The sequence below is a fragment of the Pholcus phalangioides genome, unplaced genomic scaffold (genome assembly GCF_987345545.1).
Source record: "Pholcus phalangioides strain wild (caught in Gottingen) unplaced genomic scaffold, Ppha-v1.0 ptg000013l_1, whole genome shotgun sequence".
NCBI lineage: Eukaryota > Metazoa > Arthropoda > Arachnida > Araneae > Pholcidae > Pholcus > Pholcus phalangioides.
The window spans coordinates 6,285,037-6,303,043 of record NW_028301606.1 but is presented as its reverse complement, the minus strand read 5'-3'; the positions used below and the strand labels follow the sequence as shown (position 1 = coordinate 6,303,043).

The 18,007-nt window shown below is 36.4% G+C and overlaps 1 protein-coding gene across 1 annotated transcript in view; it reads left to right on the top strand.

Moving 5' to 3' along the window:
• The first annotated feature begins 1,076 nt into the window (after positions 1 to 1,076).
• The window catches only part of LOC149078503 (protein GVQW3-like), a 29,759-nt gene continuing 12,828 nt past the window's right edge, over positions 1,077 to 18,007 (top strand). The window contains exon 1 of the mRNA XM_089241008.1: positions 1,077 to 1,610. Coding sequence (XP_089097134.1) covers positions 1,077 to 1,610 — 534 coding nt within the window. The remainder of the gene's footprint in view (positions 1,611 to 18,007) is intronic.

The window sequence follows — 18,007 nt, the reverse complement described above, 5'->3', positions numbered from 1 at the left end:
GGCTCAGTCCCCCAAAAATACATTTCAGTCACAAAATTTATTGAGGGGGGGGGATGTTCAAAAAGCCTCATCCCTAAGGGTACGATGTCTATGTAACGGACAATGTTGGTGACATGGGTGTCTCCGTTATCGTGAGGTTACAGTGCCGTTTTCTTTTTCGCACGATTCTTTAATCACCCTTGCTTTCCTTCTTTGTTAGTCGCTCACAAGGACAGTTCAAAGTAATCTTTTATAAGAATGTAAAGTTCACGCATTCACTTCAGACACACTGATAACCACTATCAGGACTACCAGGATAGTCCTGCGCAGGGGAGTAGCGAACGAAAAAGATCAAGTGGCAGACTCACTTACTTGGCGTAGCGTGAAATTTCTCTATTTATACTCAGTAGATCGATACCTACACTCGGACACACTGGAATGTCTTTTAAGCCTTATAAGCCGGGGTCGAGTGAACGTCGCTCATTGCGTAAATCTTTTCAGAGTAGTCCGCAAAACTCGAAGTCCAAAATGGGTTCGACTATCGCTTCAGCGGTACCGCCCGGTGGCCATCTCCGTCCTGTGATGTTTCTCTGAACGGGACGTTTATGGGGAGTAGCGGACGAACGGGTCAAGTTGCAGACTCACTTACTTGGCGTAGTCCGTGGAAATCGGCAGGGCATTAATTCGTCACTCTACAGTCATACCCGGACAAGTCTTAAGCACTTTATAGGCCGAGATCGAGTGAATGTCGACAGTGTGTAAAACTTCCCAGAGTAGTTCGCGAAACCCAGAGTCATCGGAATCAACAGAACACGCACGTCACATGGAACATAATACGATAAAACCTGTGTAAGTTTGACACCTGCGTTCCTAAAATACAACCTCTGGCAATAAAGTTCGGTGAATGAAGTCAGAACGGCCGATCTGGCAACACTGGAGAAGCAAAACGCTGCACATGCGTAGCGGCAGGTGTTGACCATCTGCCGCCACCGTTGTTCAGTTGAGCGTCGTTTGTGTTCCGTGAAAGACTTGTTTTAAAAAGTGCTTGTTTAGTGCGTTGGTTCTTAACTGAGAACAGGAAAATGAACGAACAAAAGATGAATTTAAAGTTTTGTTTTAGGCTTGGGAAGATACCGAAAGAAACTCACGGGATGCTGGTACGTGTTTATGAAGATCAAGCACTGTCCATAAAGTGTGTGTACGAGTGGTTCGCCCGTTTTAGAGAAGGCCGGGAAAGTGTTTCTGACAACCCCCGTAGCGGAAGACCGGCGACCTCCGTCAGTGACGAAAACATTGAGAAAGTGATGAAAATGATCAGGAAAGATCGTCGATTAACTGTGCGCATGATAGCTGATGAACTGCAGATTAACCGTGAATCCGTGCGACAAATCGTTACCCAGAATTTAGGGATGCGAAAGGCGTGTTGTCGTCTTGTGCCACATCACTTGACTGACGATCAGAAGCAGGCACGTTTACAGGCTTCAAAGGATTTTGTCGAAACGGCGGATGCAACACTAAATTTCTTGAACTGTATTGTCACTGAGGATGAGTCCTGGTGTCTCAGGTACGACCCTGAAACGAAACGGCAAAGCATTGAATGGCGTTCTCCTGCATCACCTCGTCGAAAAAAGGTCAGAGCAGAAAAATCACGCATCAAAACGATGCTAATCACCTTTTTTGATAGTCAAAGCATTATCCACAAGGAATTTCTACCTGAGGGAACGACGATGAATGCTGCAAGGTACATTGAAATTTTGACCAGTTTCATGAAACGTCTACGCAGGGTACGACCTCAGTACGCACAACAAGGTTCATGGTTTCTTGTTCACGACAATGCTCGCCCTCACACAGCCAATATCGTCAAACAGTTCCTGGCAAAAAAGGGGGTGGTGCAAATTGAACATCCACCATACTCGACAGATCTCAATCCTCTAGACTTCTTCCTATTCCCACGACTCAAACTCGCTTTGAAAGGAAAGAGATTTGACGATATTCCTGACATCCAACGAAACGTGACGAGGCTTTTGAACTCCATCCCAAAAGAAGACTTCTTGCAAATTTTCCAGGACATATATAGGAGATCTCAGCGGTGCATAGTAATGGGAGGTGACTATTTCGAAGGACAGTAAGGTAGCTTTCGTTAACATCTCATCTACGTTAATGTTACAGGACTATTCACCGAACTTTATTGTCAGAGGATGTATATCCAAGATAGAGAGGTATTCATGATATAGAGCAGTTGTTTCTCAAAGTGAGAAATATCCCCCCCCCCACCCCCGCATAGTACTCGGTCGTCTAGTCCTGACAGCTCTGGCAAGTTCCCTGTGCTCAAATATTGTGGGTACTTCTGTGTATAAGACGTGGACCTCTAAATCTTGTAGCCCTTAAGGTGTGATCTCTGGAGGGACATGAGAATGGTCCAGGAAGTAGGCGGTAGAGGCTATAAGTATAATATAGGAGGTACCATAGGAATTGCTATGGATTGTCATGAGTTGGGCCGGACTCGGATAGGTGCTAAATTTCAGGGGCCTCAGAAGGGAATGAAAATACTGAGATAACAAAGTTCCATTTTGTCTTTTTTGACAAAAAAAGCAATATATAAAAATTCTATCCAAGTCTAAGGTTTTGAGTAGGGTCAAGAGTAAACGTGTGGGTTTGGTGCCGCGGGCACTTTAGATCAGAAAAGGAGCACTAACTTCCCCCTTTAACGACGTATTTAAAACTATATTAACACTAAATACTAATTAAACTAGTAGGAAATACTAAATACAGTAATATGAAATAATTAATCCTGGAAAATCGATTATATAACTGATCCTAGTACGAAATAATTAATCTCGAATAATCGATTATATAATTGATCCTAAATAAACTAGTACGAAATAATTAATCCGGGATAATCGATTATGTAATTGATCCTGGATAATCGATTATATAATTGATCCCGGATAATCGATTATATAATTGATCCTGGATAATCGATTGTATAATTGATCCTTAATAAACTAGTACGAAATAATTAATCCTGAATACCAAATAAACTAGTAAGAAATCAATCTAAACAATACCATTAAAAGTTTGAATTTTTCTCTCAATATTATTTTCTTAATACTTTTCTCCCTATGTGTCTGCTTCACCGGACAACTCCGACAACAATTTGGTGGACTCGCCGCATCGGAGACGCAAGTCCTTTATCCAGAAATCGGAGATGCAAGTCCCATTTCCCAGGAGCAAAGTACTGGACGATCATTTGTTGTTATGACTCTTCGATACGCCATCGATTTGTACGGATCTCATCCGGCATCGTTTGTACTACTTGTGAAAAAAAGACAGGCGTATGACAATAAATGGTGACGTTTTTAATGACGTTGTCGAGTGCAATTTAAAATAGTTCAAAATTTATAAAAATGGAAGAAATTTGTATATTTGAATGCGGTTTGTGAAAAGTCTAACGAGGGTGGATTTTTTTGGTGAAGGGAAACATTCAGTCCAAATTTTTGGCGATAGATGGCCAAAGAAATAAGTCCAGCAGCGATTCGACCTAAACTTTACTTCAATCTCATCTGTGTTCGAAACGTTCATAAAGCTTCAGTCTGCGATTTGTGGCTGAAGTAAAACTACTCCACCGATAGTGTACAACTAATGTCAACATCATAACGAAAACCCTATACAAGCGCCAGACGCCAGTAACAGGAAAAATCCAGAAATAAACTATTAATCGAAACCCTGCATTTTACGACTTTGATTTCCAGTGATTTTATAAGCGCTCTCTATCAACGAAAATTGAAACTAATTATTTTCTGTACGGGGAAGAAAAATCCGATATCCAAATAACGTTTTCGCAAACCGCACTCAAATACCATCGAATCCCGTCATAACGATCTCCAAGAGACCGGGGTAATCACTTCTCAATAATGAAATTTCGTTATAAAGGAATTAAAAGATTTTTAGATTGTTCCCAAGTAAACTTATCTGGAGTATCAGAAAAGTTTTCGTTAAAACGGGAATCGACTGGAAACCAATATCTTCAATTTTTATTAATTTTTATGTTATTTACGAATTTGTGAGGGACCCTGTACTTTCATTTTTTACTTATAAGAGCCGTCACCCTCCTACGAGGATGCCAGCCCTTACAAATAAAACTAGTAGGAGTCCTCGTAGGCCTCCTCCTACGAGGATACGGGCTGTCCCGTAAATTTGGACGGATTAAAAAAAAAAAAAATCAACAAATGTAAAATCGATATAATAGTTCAAAAACACCACCACCATTTGCGTGATCATCAGCGGACATATGTATAGCTTGTCATAGTCCAAGACCGCGCAACTTTTTCAGTCCACGGGCCAGATGTGCACTCGCGGGATAGAAACTTGAAAATGTTTGATGACCCTATGTAACCAGTATTTCACGAGAAATTTTCGTATTAAGTGATTGTTAAAAGCTTTTGATAAAATTTCCCGTTTTTGATCTGTTTTCAACGAGGCTTGGTTTCAATTTTTGATATCAAGAATTTAGATCATTTTCATTACTTATCTGTAGAGCCCGGAAGTTTAGGCACTAAAAATGGTCGAAATAGGCAGGCAAAATTCACTAAAAATGTCTAAAATAGGCACTAAAAAAGGCATTTATAATTGTTGGAACGAAGGAAAAAACAACTGAAAACAAAGGTATTAAGGGTTCAAAAACTAGCTGAATAATTGGTTGTAATTGATCTTATTCCGAGTTTGAAAATAGGTAAAAAAGGCATTTTGCCTGAACTTCCGGGCATAATCTTGGCCACGGCAGCTATGTCGACCCATCATATCGCGGTCATGTGATACGGTAATCTTTTTTTTTCTCTTCAAAATTTGACAGAAATTTTGTCTATATCATTATATAAATAGTTTTTTCTATCAAATTTATGCTTTTTTTCTCTCTCCACATGGAGCCAACTCTAACATGGAGCTATGGAGCTGACCCAATACGTGCTAAAGCGGACTTAATCTCATCAACCGTTCGTCGTAGGTATAGTTCTAATTTAGAAAGTGTTCAAAAGGAGTTGAGAAATCATCCTGTACCAGTTTTGAGAGTTAAAATACCTTAAAAAACCTTCGAGAGTGACGTCATCCTTGTATAAGTCGCCATTTGATGGCAGCGTCAGCAGTTTTGAGCTTGGCCTGAGTCTGGTCCGGCCGGTCCATGTACGGTCCCTTTCAGTGTACACGAGCTCCAAGGAAAGATTGAAGATTGAGAGATTCGGTGCCTCTGTAGTCTAGTGCGTTCACCCGGAAAGTGAAAAGACGTGGGTTCCATTCCATGCAGGGGCAGTTGAATTTTCTCTCTTTCCAAAATATATCTTCATAACAGCCAGTTGTTAAGAAACCTTCGTATGGTAGCGGAGAGTGACACTGACACAGAGCACACTGTATTTTTATCCTTGTATAAAAATACAGTGTGTCACAAAAAAAATCTAAATTTTTATACGGTCCTTCTGTTCTCTAACATCGAATTAGAAAATTGTTGCCCTGTACCTACCGGAGAAAACAGAAAAAGTTCCATGTTACAAAGTGCAAGATTCGCTTGGACATTTGAATTCAGGAATCAAAAATTATGGAAGAATAGCAAAAACTAACGGACAACACTCATTTTCCTCATCTCTCTGCTGTCCTTCCTCAACTTTTCTCCAATTTTTTTAATTAAAATATCTCAGGGAATATTGCATTTAGAAACTTGAAATTTTTTTGTTGACCTCAGCAGACAGTGCAAAAAACTTTATAATTGAAAGGTAGAAAACAATCGAACCGTATAAAAATTTTGATTTTTTTTTATTTACTGTATTTTCACTCTCAAAACTGGTAAAAGGTATTTTGAGCATTTTTTAAATTGAAATTATACCTCTACAGTGGATGGGTGATGAGATAAAAGCCGCATTAGCATTTACCGGACACCCTGTATATATCATGTAATCCACGTCGGCGATGAAACAAATGAATTTTGATCCTTATGGACCGTTTCGCATCCAGCACATTGAACTTTGACCAAGGCTCTCCAGTCACTTCGTGAACTGGCCGGCAAAAGCCCGAAAAATCACCAGTAATTTTTCAAAATCGGACGTTGGCCACACAAAACTCTCGGCCAATTCGCGAACTGGTCACACTTCGGATTCCGGCCGTAACATATGTTTCCAAATGGGAATAAAGTCAGCAATAATGAAGGATTAGAATTCTGAATGGGATATTCTAGTATTGATTCAGAAAATGAACTGAACTTAGAAGGGCTTAGTAGATGCAGATATCACTTCTATATATATAATTTTTACCCCTCCATTTAATTTCAATTAAGTCACTTAGAATAATGAGATTTGGATCAAATATGAGAAATGCCAACATTAAGGTGTCCTTAAGGGGATTTTGAAAAGGAAAATTAATCGAGAGAAATAAATACCAAGAGATTAGATGTTGTAGCCCAAGTTCTGTAATGAGACTACCACTAATAAACCGTGCATGCACCCCATAAGCATTCCCTTGAGAAATAAGAATTAATTTGAGAACTAATGAAAATTTCAAACTAATGAAAAATTTCAAACTAATGAAAAATTTCAAACTAATGAAAAATTTCAAACTAATGAAAAATTTCAAACTAATGAAAAATTGAAACTAATGAAATACTGTGTAAGTTGCGAGAAATAATGAAAATTTGAACTTAATGAGATACTTTCCCCGGACTGGTGAATATGATCCACCATACGGAGTTCCCCGAAGGGAACATTAAAAAAATTTAGAAATTAATGAAAAACGTCGCGACAAAACGAAAACTCGAACCTAATGAAATATCTAACTTGAGAAATAAGAAAAATTAGAAGTTAATGTAAAGATGAAATTCGAAAACTAATAAACGTTTAGAATTGATGAAAATTAGAAATTTTTCAAAGAATAGGAGGAGGTTAGGAGGTAGGGGGCAGTGATGAGGAAATTTTACTGACAAGGGCGGTGGAGGGGGTAAAAAATGGCTAAAAAACTGCTTACGTAATACTTGAACGGTCCGTAATGAAAACTTGAGATCAATAAAAAATGTAATTCAGAAACGATGAAAATTCAGAATTGATTAAAGTTTAGAATTAATAAAAATTTAAAATTTATGAAAAACAATTTGAGAACTAATAAAAATTCAGAACTGATGAAAAGAAATGCCGAAGAGAGAGGGTTTTTCTCCCATCCCCGATACATAATGGATGGAAGTCACTTTTTTGGAGATTTTGTACTTGACAATATTCATGAGAGAAACTATTCCAGAATTAATGAAAATTCAGATTTGATAAAAATTTGAAATTGATGAAAATTTGAATTGGTGAAAGAAGTAGTTGGAAAACTATAATCGCAGGATTCCGTAACTAACGAAGACCGAAAAATATGTATATTAAAAGAAATACTTCGAGAACCAACGAAAAATAATGAGTTAAATTAATGAAGTTAACGAAAGATGTAACACAAAATAACTGAAGAAATTTCGGAATTGACAAAAATTCGGAGTTGGTGAAAGAAATAATTTCAGAACTAATTAAAACCAAAACCAACGGAAGATATAATTAAAATTTAATAAGAAAAAAAATCTAAAAATAATGGAAAATTAGGAAGAATAATTCCAGCATTAATAAGAATTTAAAAAGAGTAATTCCGGAATAAATGAACATTCATGAGAAAAATAGCCCAAAACTAATAAAAATTTGAGAATAAAAATGAATGAAAACTTAGGAAGAATAATTCAGGGTTTAAAAAATGTAGGGAGAATAATTATTTCGAGATTAATAAAAATTAATGAGGAAAATAACAGAGAAATTAGTAGAAATACAAAAACCCACAACCAACTCTATATATATGTATACTCACTTCTCTTTTAAGAAAATAGTCTATATTACATCCCATCTCTTGCATCCATAACATTTTCTCTCTCTCAAATTCGAAATTCAGACGAAAATATTTTCTAAAAATTAATAATTAATAAAAGAAATAATTGAAAATTGATGAGAAAAATTGTTTCAGAACTAAGTGAGATTAAGAATTAATGAAATATATTGTTGGAAATTAATACAACAATAATTCAGAATTTTAACGAATCATAATGAGAGAATCTAAAATTAATGAGAAAATAATTCCAAAATTAATGAGAAAATAATTCCAAAATTAATGAGAAAATAATTCCAAAATTAATGAGAAAATAATTCCAAAATTAATGAGAAAATAATTCCAAAATTAATGAAAAAATCATTCTGAAATTAATGAAAAAAATCTTCCAAAATTAATGAAAAAATCATCTCAAAATTAATGAAAAAATCATCTCAAAATTAATGAAAAAATTCCTTTCAAAATTAATAGGAAATTCATTGAGAATTAGTGAATAAATTATTCCAGAACTTTCACTCATCAGCGAGAATTCAGAACTGAATCATTCCAGAATTTTTGTGAAGGAAAATCATGCCAGAATTGTTGCAAAAAAAAAAAAAATTTAGAATTAATGAAAAAAATCATTTTAGAATTAAAGAAAAAAAATCATTCCAGAAACAATGAAATAAATCATTCCCGAATTGATGAAAAGAAACATTTCCAGAAATGATAAAAACATAATAATAATAATATATGTATATATATATATATATATATATATATATATAGATATATATATATATATATATTCTAAAGGGGCCCCATTATAAAATAATAATGGGGTCCCTTACACCCCTTTCACGGGTTGTAGTGTTTTAGCGTGTGAGCAAAAGCAGCCCCGATGCATTTACCCTGAAACTATTGAAGATTTTCAGAGAAAAATAAATAAGAAAAATTTATATATATAAATTCCAGAAAAAAAAAAAACAATTTCAGACATACTGAAAATCTTCAATAGTTTCAGGGCAAATGCACCGGGGCTGCTTTTGCTCACACGCTAAGACACTACAACCAGTCAAAGGGGGTATAAGGGGGCCCCATTATTATTTCCACACTGGTAAGGACATCTACGAGTGTCTAAGGGACATTTTCACACAATCATACTAACATACCTCAGCCGTACAAATACAAGAAATTTCTTTTCTCATGAAAAAATTTGCGTACCGTTTATATGATACGAAAAGGTCGGATTCCAACAATTTTTTCCCTCTATCTCCTGCCATAAAAGGAAAAAAGTAAAAAAATAAATAAATTCCTTTTTTCCAATAAGATTTTTCAACGTGAATGTTGTGAAGGACTCTATACATACATATATATATGCGTGTTGTACCACATTCCGCCCCCATTTTCGGTAACGTTGAGAATTCGAAATTTTTAAGTAGCGAAATCTATGCATAAGCCCCCCTCACCCCACCCCAACCGGGCCCACAACCAACTCTATATATATATATACTCACTCCTCTTTCCCAGAGAATAGTATAGTATATCCCATCTTGCGCATCCACAAAACTCTCTCTCTCTCTCTCTCTCAAATTTAAAATTCAGTCGAAAATTTATTCTAAAAATAAAATAAAAATATAAAAGATGAAAAGAGAGAGAAAAATAAAGAAATTCATTCATCTAAAATTCCAGTCGTTTGTCAGGCATTCTGTTGCCATGACAACCGCTACCAAAGATTGTCAAAAGAGGGATGGAATGAAAGGGGGGGGGGCGAATACTACCACTACTACTATCACTTTCGAACAGGATAGGCATGGAATTGGGGGCGCGGCGGGGGTGGCACAAACAGGCATGGAAGGCAGGGGGGAGGAGGCGGGGGTTGTCTGTGTGTGTTGGAGAGAGAGAGAGAGAGAGGGAGAGCTTTCCTTAGTGAAATTCGGGAAAAATATTATAACAGGAGAGGGGGATCTTCACAAATTCTTCTGTGCGAAATTTTTAAATTTTGTAATTTACTTTAGAATTGCACTGGTTTTTTTTTTGTGGTTGAAATTTTCGAAAATACTAAAAGAAACAGGAATTTTTAAAAATTACTGAACGTTTTGGAAATTAATAATTCTTAATGAGTCTAAATATAAAAAAAAAATAATTGGGAATTTTAAGAACTGTACAAAATTTCAAAGTTTTAAAAGTTTATTTATTTACTTATTAGTACAATATTGTTGGCCCCGGGGCCTATACAAGAGGATAAGACTGAAAAAGGCAAAAATATTGTTTGATATTGGACAAAAAACTAATGATAGTGGGGGATTCGACAATAGCGCTTGAGAGTTTGTTAAGATGCTGTATTTAAAGCAGTCAATAGAAGCAAAAACATGTTTCATTTTAAGGGAATGGGGTCATTCAAGTATTACGTGAATATCGATGGGTAGGGGAGGGGGTTTCCGATTTGCTAACTTCTGATGACGGGGGGGGGGGGTTTGATGATGCTTATGTCATCGATCATCCTTTTTGAAGATATGAAATATTCTTAATTACATCTCATTCGGTGGGCCAAAAACGGGGAAAAAAAACCTTTGGATAGTTATTGGGCGCATTCTACCTATTGATAAGTCCCCTACAGAGCCACTTTAGTGATCTCTAAATGTTTCACGGATCCTTCAAGTGCTCTGGAAATGTGTCCGGGCCGCTTAAATGCTCTGGAACTGTGCCACGTATCACTCAAGTGATCCGTTATAATGCCACGGATCACTTAAGTAATCTGGGAATGTGTCGCGGGTAACTTGAGTGGTGTGCTCTAAAAGTGTGCCAAATGCAACTCAAGGGATCTCTAAATGTGCCACGGATCGTTTAAGTGTTCTGGAACTGTGTCGCGGGTTACTTAAGTGATCTTTGAATGTGAAAGTGATCTTTAGGCCTACTTCAGTGATCTTAAAATGTGCCTGGGCCACTTAAATGCTCTGGAATTGAGCCACGGGTCATTTAAGCTATCTGTAAATGTGCCGCTTAGCTCATTTTTACGGTATTACTTTTGTGGGAGGGGGGGGGGGGTAAGCCACACCAGATAACCTTCAGGGCCACATTTGGTCTGCGGGTTTACCATATAAGGCTAAAAGGGTGGGTCGCAATAAATTTCTTAAACAAAAATTTTGAGTTCTTACCCTTCAAATAGCATTTAAATTAACAGAAATTTATTATAATAACATATAAGGTATTTTCTTTTGAAATTTTAATAAACAATTTTTTTTTCGTCTTGGGGGGGGGCGTAAAAGCCCCCAATGCTCCCCTTCCGAGTACGTTTCTGATCCCACCAATATGCGTAGGAGGTAGGGGGCAGTGATGACGAAATTTTGCTGACTGAGGGGAGGGGGGGGGGTCAGAGTTTTGCTGACATGGGGGAGGGGGGGGTCAAAAATGGCGAAAAATTTGCTGACGTAATACTTGAACGGCCCCAATGGTCGAGTGTTTCATGGACATGTAGGATGGTTTGGCTAGAATACCAGGAGTATCAAAAATGACACGGCCATGGAAAATCTTATATAACAGGGTTAAACGAGAACTGAGATGAAGAGTGGAGACGGGGGAGGAGATTAAGTTCGTTTTTAAAAGTTCGGACACGGAAACAAAAGATGACCAGCACAATTTAACAAAAAAATATAAATTTTAGGAAATACTCAAAATATTTAATAAATTGACGAAAATTAATTTAAAAACGACCAAAGTGATGTAATTAAAAAATTATTACAAACTGTATATTTAAAAAAATCACCGTAATTATATACATTTTAAAAAATATTGCATTATTATATGCCTCAAAAATCACTGAAATTTAGATTGTTGCAAAAATTACCAAATGTTTTATATTTAGTTTATATATTACATGTATAAAAAATCTAAACATAATATACAAGGTGCCCCATAAATTTGCATAAGTTTAAAAATTCATAAAAATCGAAGGAATTGGTATATTTGAATTCGGGAGAGTTTGCGAAAAAGTTATTCTTAGGAAAGGTTTTTTTTGTTACAGAAAAAAAAAAATAATAATAATAAACTCAATTCTTTGTCGATAGAAGGTGCTACATATAATCAAATCAGAGGATTCCGTGGAAAACTACTTTTTAAATTTCTATATCCGAAACGTTCATAAAGCTTCAGCCAGTAAAACTTAAAACAACTTTACTAATAGTGCTCTATGCACCAATGCCAACATCACAACTGAAACCTGAAGAAAGTGCCAGTAAGAGGAAAATTCGGCCATGAGCTGTTAATCGTACTTCCTGAATTTTATCGGACTGTGATTTGCATATTTACTTTACATTGTGCTGCACCCTCTATCAGCAAGAAAATGAACTAAATTTTTTTCCTGTACTAAAATACCCCCCCCCCCTCCTGCGTGAGGATGACTTTTTCCGCGCGCGCGCACACACACACACACACGCAAATTGCATCCAAATAATATTTCCCCATAACAATAATATACAAATTGTCCACTCTTATCGTTGTCCAATGGCTGTGTCCCGAACCGTTGGTTTCAGAGACAACTTTCAATTGGGGAAAAAAATATATTTCACATGATGTCGCCCATCATTTCAAATATCATTGAAATGAGAAAAACATATTATATATTAATAAAAAAAGGTTGAAATTTAAATTTTTATACGGTCCCCAGTCCTCTAACTTTCAGTTATACAACTTTTAGCCCTGTCTCTCCTGTTCGCCAACAAAAAGTTTCTATACTTCTAAGTGCAATAATCGCCGAGATATTTTAATTCAATAAAATTAGAGGAAAAAGGGGGAAGAACAGCACAAACGAGGGTTTAGTTTCACAAAATAACAGAATAAACGACGGGAAATTTATCCATACGAATGAAGATAGGATCTTGTTGATCGGAATGGACAGTTGATGTTCTTTCTTCTTCTTCCCCGAGAGCGTGTAAACAAATCTTACTTTTCTAGCAACATTATAGAAATTTCGCTCATCGTGATTGGTCGAAGTTAGTGATGAATGATTACGTCACACTCTTAGTGAAATACTTGGCGAAATTGAAATTTGTTGAGTGGTGTTTTTTCTTTTTCCTGCCGTTTTATTTTCGCACGTGGTTTCAGGCGGTTTTTTCGGTTCCTCAAATTTCATTAATTTCAATAAGGCTTAAATTAAATTATTTAATATCAATTATATTTAGAGATACGCAAATTTCACAAAAAAAAAAAGTTTCGAAATCAGAAATTTCGCACATTCATTCGCAATAACGAATTCCAAATAGAAAAAAGTCACATTCGTTCGCAAAAAAAAGTGTGTGGAAAATGTTAGAGTACTTGATTGGAGTCTAACATTGTAGTACAGTCGAATCCCGTTATAACGAACTTCAAGAGACCGGAGAAATCCCTTCGCTATAATGAAATTTTGTTATAAAGGAATTCCAGGGTTTTGGCATTGTTCCTATGTATACTTATCTGGGGATTAGAAAAGTGTTCACTAAAACAAGATTTTTTTTTCCCCGCTTTAAGGGGTCATTCAAATATTACGTCAGTATCGAGGGGGGGGGGAGAGGGTTTCCCATTTGCTGACAAGGGGGAAAGGAAGGGGGGATGACTCTCACGTCATCAACCACCGTTTATAAAAATATGAAATATTCTTAATAGTATCTTATACTCGGTGCGCCAAAAACGAGAAAAACCTTTCGCTAGTTTGTAGGCACCTGAACTAACATTCCCTCTATTGATAAATACTCTATAGAGCCGTCAAATCGAAAGATACCCAGGCCACATCGCCATATGGCAATATCGGCTCATTGTCCTCACGGACTGGATACCTCTGGCAATTTATTCATAAAAAAGCATACAATACAAAATATACATTACAATCATAACAACTATAAAATCGTAATCTAAGTATAAAATCATATCTAATATACTCTATAGAGCAACTTCAGTGATCTATAAATGCTCCGCAGATCCCTCAAGTGCTCCGAAAAAATAACCGAAATAAAAAATGGTTTGCAGGGTCAGCATCGCTGGGTCACGGGATTTTTTTTTAAGATAGGAGAAAAAAAATAGCCGATAGGTGGCACTGACGTACAAAAGTCAAAGACAAGATACGCAAATAACGAAATAACGAACAGATGTCTCCAAATCGTTTATTACAGCATTATGTATTCCACATGACCACCACCACCACAGGGAATAACATATTGCAGGCGAGTCGCAAATCCAGCAACGGCATGTGCAGCAGGTCCGGATGTATACATGACACGTCTCGGCGGATCACATCTTTCAGTTCCGACCGATTGGATGGACCGGATCGATACAACCGGGATTTCAAATATCCCCATAACCAGAAGTCTGCCGGTGTCAAATCCGGTCCCTGCAGCTGATTCGGACGCTTAAAGCCGTGTTTTCCCAGGCTACCTGCACCGTGTGCAGCGTGAAAACGCTGATTGGTTAAAAAACGTGAAAATTTCAGGTTTTTAACGAATTAGCGATTTCACGCTGTGAACGCACCGTAGAAAACCTTTTAATAGGAAAACCCGGCTTAACGCTCCCATTTAGGCTGCAACACGCGGCGAACGTGTCTTCCTCAAACATGGTCGTCCGACTCTTATACGATCCTCCAGCTTCCAGTTTCTTCAAACCGATGAACAAGCTTTATGAGGCCTATCGCTGCTAAAGGCCTCTTTCCAGTCCTCGCATTCTTCTGAACTCGGAATTTACGCAAGGCAATGGTCGCTGATTCCTGGTTCACGTAAAACCACTTCACAAACAAAGCTTTATCCTTCGCACTCAGCATCCTTGTTCACATACACGGTTTACAACGGTAAACTGATTGTGGATTAGGAGCGCAAGTTCTCTTATAACCGCCTCATTTGCGTATTTCCACCGAAACCACTCGTACCAGCGTCATCTATCGACTATTTTTTGAGTTATTTTTTTGGGGCTACGTCTCTGATCCCACTGATATGTGTTAGGAGGTAGGGGGCAGAGATGACCAAATTTAAGTGACAGGGGAGAGGGATTCAAAAATGACTAAAAATTTGCTGACATAATACTTGAATGGCCTCTAACAGTACTCGTTATAACGGGATTCGACTGTAATACATCTCTCTACTTTCTCCTAATTTAATCTTATTTTTCAAAAGCTTTTTATCTTTTTTCGGAATTCCAAAAAAGTTGCATATACAGTCCCACTTACAACATAACCCAGATATAGCATAAACCGTGGATATTACATTCGGTTGTGTTCATAGTCTATATAATTTTACCTCTGTTATAACATACCCTGCTTAATCTTCCTCCTTCCAATAATCCGGATATAACATACCGCAAAAAAAAAACACCGTAGAAAAATAGTAAAAAAAACTTTTTTTATATACTTTTTTGTACATTTATTGTAAGCGGGTGATATCTTTACGTTTTCTCACACAAGACCTAAATGTTTTTCATTAATTCAATATTGCTAGAATAGTTACGTTTCTTATCAACAGCTGGCATGAAATATGCGCTACCTGCAAAATAATAATAATAATCGATAAATGTAACTATTTTGGCAATAACCTTTTTGGCATTTAATAAAATCCTGTGTTTCTGTGAAAACTGTATCGTCTACGCTTTCCGAATTATTGAATTTTTACTTGTTTTTATTACTTAAGAACAATTGTTGCAAATCAACTCGGCCACTGTTGATTGATTGAATAATACTGAGTGTATTATTGATTGGTGGCGTGTATATGAAATTCATAAACATCAGTGGGGGGGGTTTTCCTGAATTTTTAAATTGTACACTGCTGTCAACTTCGAAGGGGAAAAACCGTTAGCATAAGGTCCAAAAAATCATTAACGTTTCCAAAAATGTCTGTATGTTGTTGTATATCTCGTTTTTTCTAATAAATTTTCAAAACTTTTCAGATATCAACCAAAAACTATATTCATACTGGAGAAACAAACTTCTAATTTTTCTCGTCTTTTCCCATACATGGGTTGCGTTCATCTGAAATAAAAACATTCATGTCTAAATAACACCCATTCTGCCAAAGTTAATACATGGCAGCACCAAGTTTTCTATAGGCTATCTCAGGCACTTACAACTGTTCGAAAATTTAAAATTTGACTGGAAGGAGGAGGGACCTCCTCCTGATAATAATTAACACTAAGAGTTGGAGATTTTAAAAAGAGCAATTATTTTCAAGCTTCCAATGCTCAAAATATCCAAGTTCTACTGCAAATTGCCTCTGAAATTCACGAATAAACTTGAAACAATGTTAAAATAGGCATTTATAGAACCGCAGAAAAAGTTGCTATCGCCGGGAGTCCCCCCATCGAGGGGTTAGCGCACCAACCTCTAGACGAGTACAAAAAACAAGCCTACCGGTAATCGGAAATAAATTGTAGGTCCCGGTCTAATTAGCCTTCGTGTGCAGAAAATGACCGTGATGCGACAAAAATGACCAATGATCAAATTTATCTGGTCTATCCTGCAAATAAATTGATTAAAAAAATGTAGATTTGTTTTTAGTTTTTTTTAAGTAAAAAACTATAAACACCTGAAAATAAGACGAAACTTATATTTTGGAGTAAAAAGTAATATAAGATCGATTCTTATTTTCGGGGAAACACGGAACTGTGGGAAAACTACAAGAATAATTTTAGAGAACCAATGAACTACATCAATGAAACTTAATTTTACGCTAAATATTTATTAAAAAAATTAAATCACAATTTAGAAATTTCGGTAGTTTCCCCACAGGGCGTTCCATAAATTTGTAAATACAGTAAAATCCGGAATCGCCAGATTACTGGAAGTTAGTGGATAATGATTATTTAAATACTAAAGAAAAAATTGTCCATAGAAGACGCATGTTTTCTTCTACGAAGCTCGCCCAAAAACGCGGGATTACTGGCCGGGCCGGATTATAAAGGGTACATTTTAGTTTGAAAATTCATAAAAATTGAAGGAATTGCTACGTTTGGGAAAAAGTTATTCTCACGCGAGAGATTTTCCGTTTTTCCGTTTTTTTTTGGTACAGGAAAAAATTTTGTTCGAATTTTTCTCGATAGAGAGTAAAGGAAACGTGCCCGACACATATGATTTGACTTGAACCTTTCTTCAGTCTCTTCTACTGTCGGAAAGGTTTGTGAAGCTTTAGCCAGTGATTCCTGGCTGAGGTGAAACAACTTCATCCTCAGTGCTTTATCCACCAATTCCGACATCACAATGAAAACCTTATGTGAGCGCCAGGAAAATTCAGAAATCAGCTGTTAATCGTAATCACCCTGCTTTTTATAGGACTCTGATCTCTATATTTCCAGTGATTTGCTTTTGTGTGCCGCGCTCTCTGTCGAGAAGAATTTAAACAATTTTTTTTTCTATACTGAAAAAAATCGTCTGTGAGAATAATTTTTACAAAAGATATATTCAAATATACAAACTTTTAAATTTTTATAGTTCTTTAGACTGTTTACGAGTTTATATAGAAATCAATATATATTTATATAAACAAATATATAATAGATATATATAAATTACACGAAATTATATTTTTCGAAGGTTCCTTTAAAAAATTTCTTTTGCCAGTTATGAGGAGGATCGTAATTGTGTAATTAACTCATCAGTTCGTTCTAAGTCAGTGGTGCGCAAACCTTGGGTTGGGCCAAGGGGGGGTCATGAGAGATTCTCCAAAGTAAAAATTTCCAAATAAGAAATTCATTTTTGTTCAAAAAAATGCCAGAACTAAAGAATGCCATTATTCAGCTGAACTAATTACCATGTATCATAAAATGTAATTTCATCAAATTCTACTTGCACAATAATCAAAATATCGGCTCCGTTATGCCGGAATCGTGAATGTGCAATTTCCTTGCAAAAAAAGAACAAGAACATGGGAAATGACGTTTGAATGTTTATTCTATCTATGTTACGACTCTATGGAAATTATTTTCCTAAAATGTTTTGTAACGTGTGTTTCAATAGGGATGTACATACATTCGCGTATCAGGCACAACTTAGATAACAAAACAAGGTATCCAAACAGCTGACAAAAAAAAGAGAGAAAATTTGAACAATCGTCGTACGGGACATATGGTCAGTCATATAGGCGTAGATAAAATTTTTGATCAATAGGAGTCGAGCTTCAATAAGTTTGCGCACCTGTTCCAAGTCATTTGCTTAGCGCATTAATGT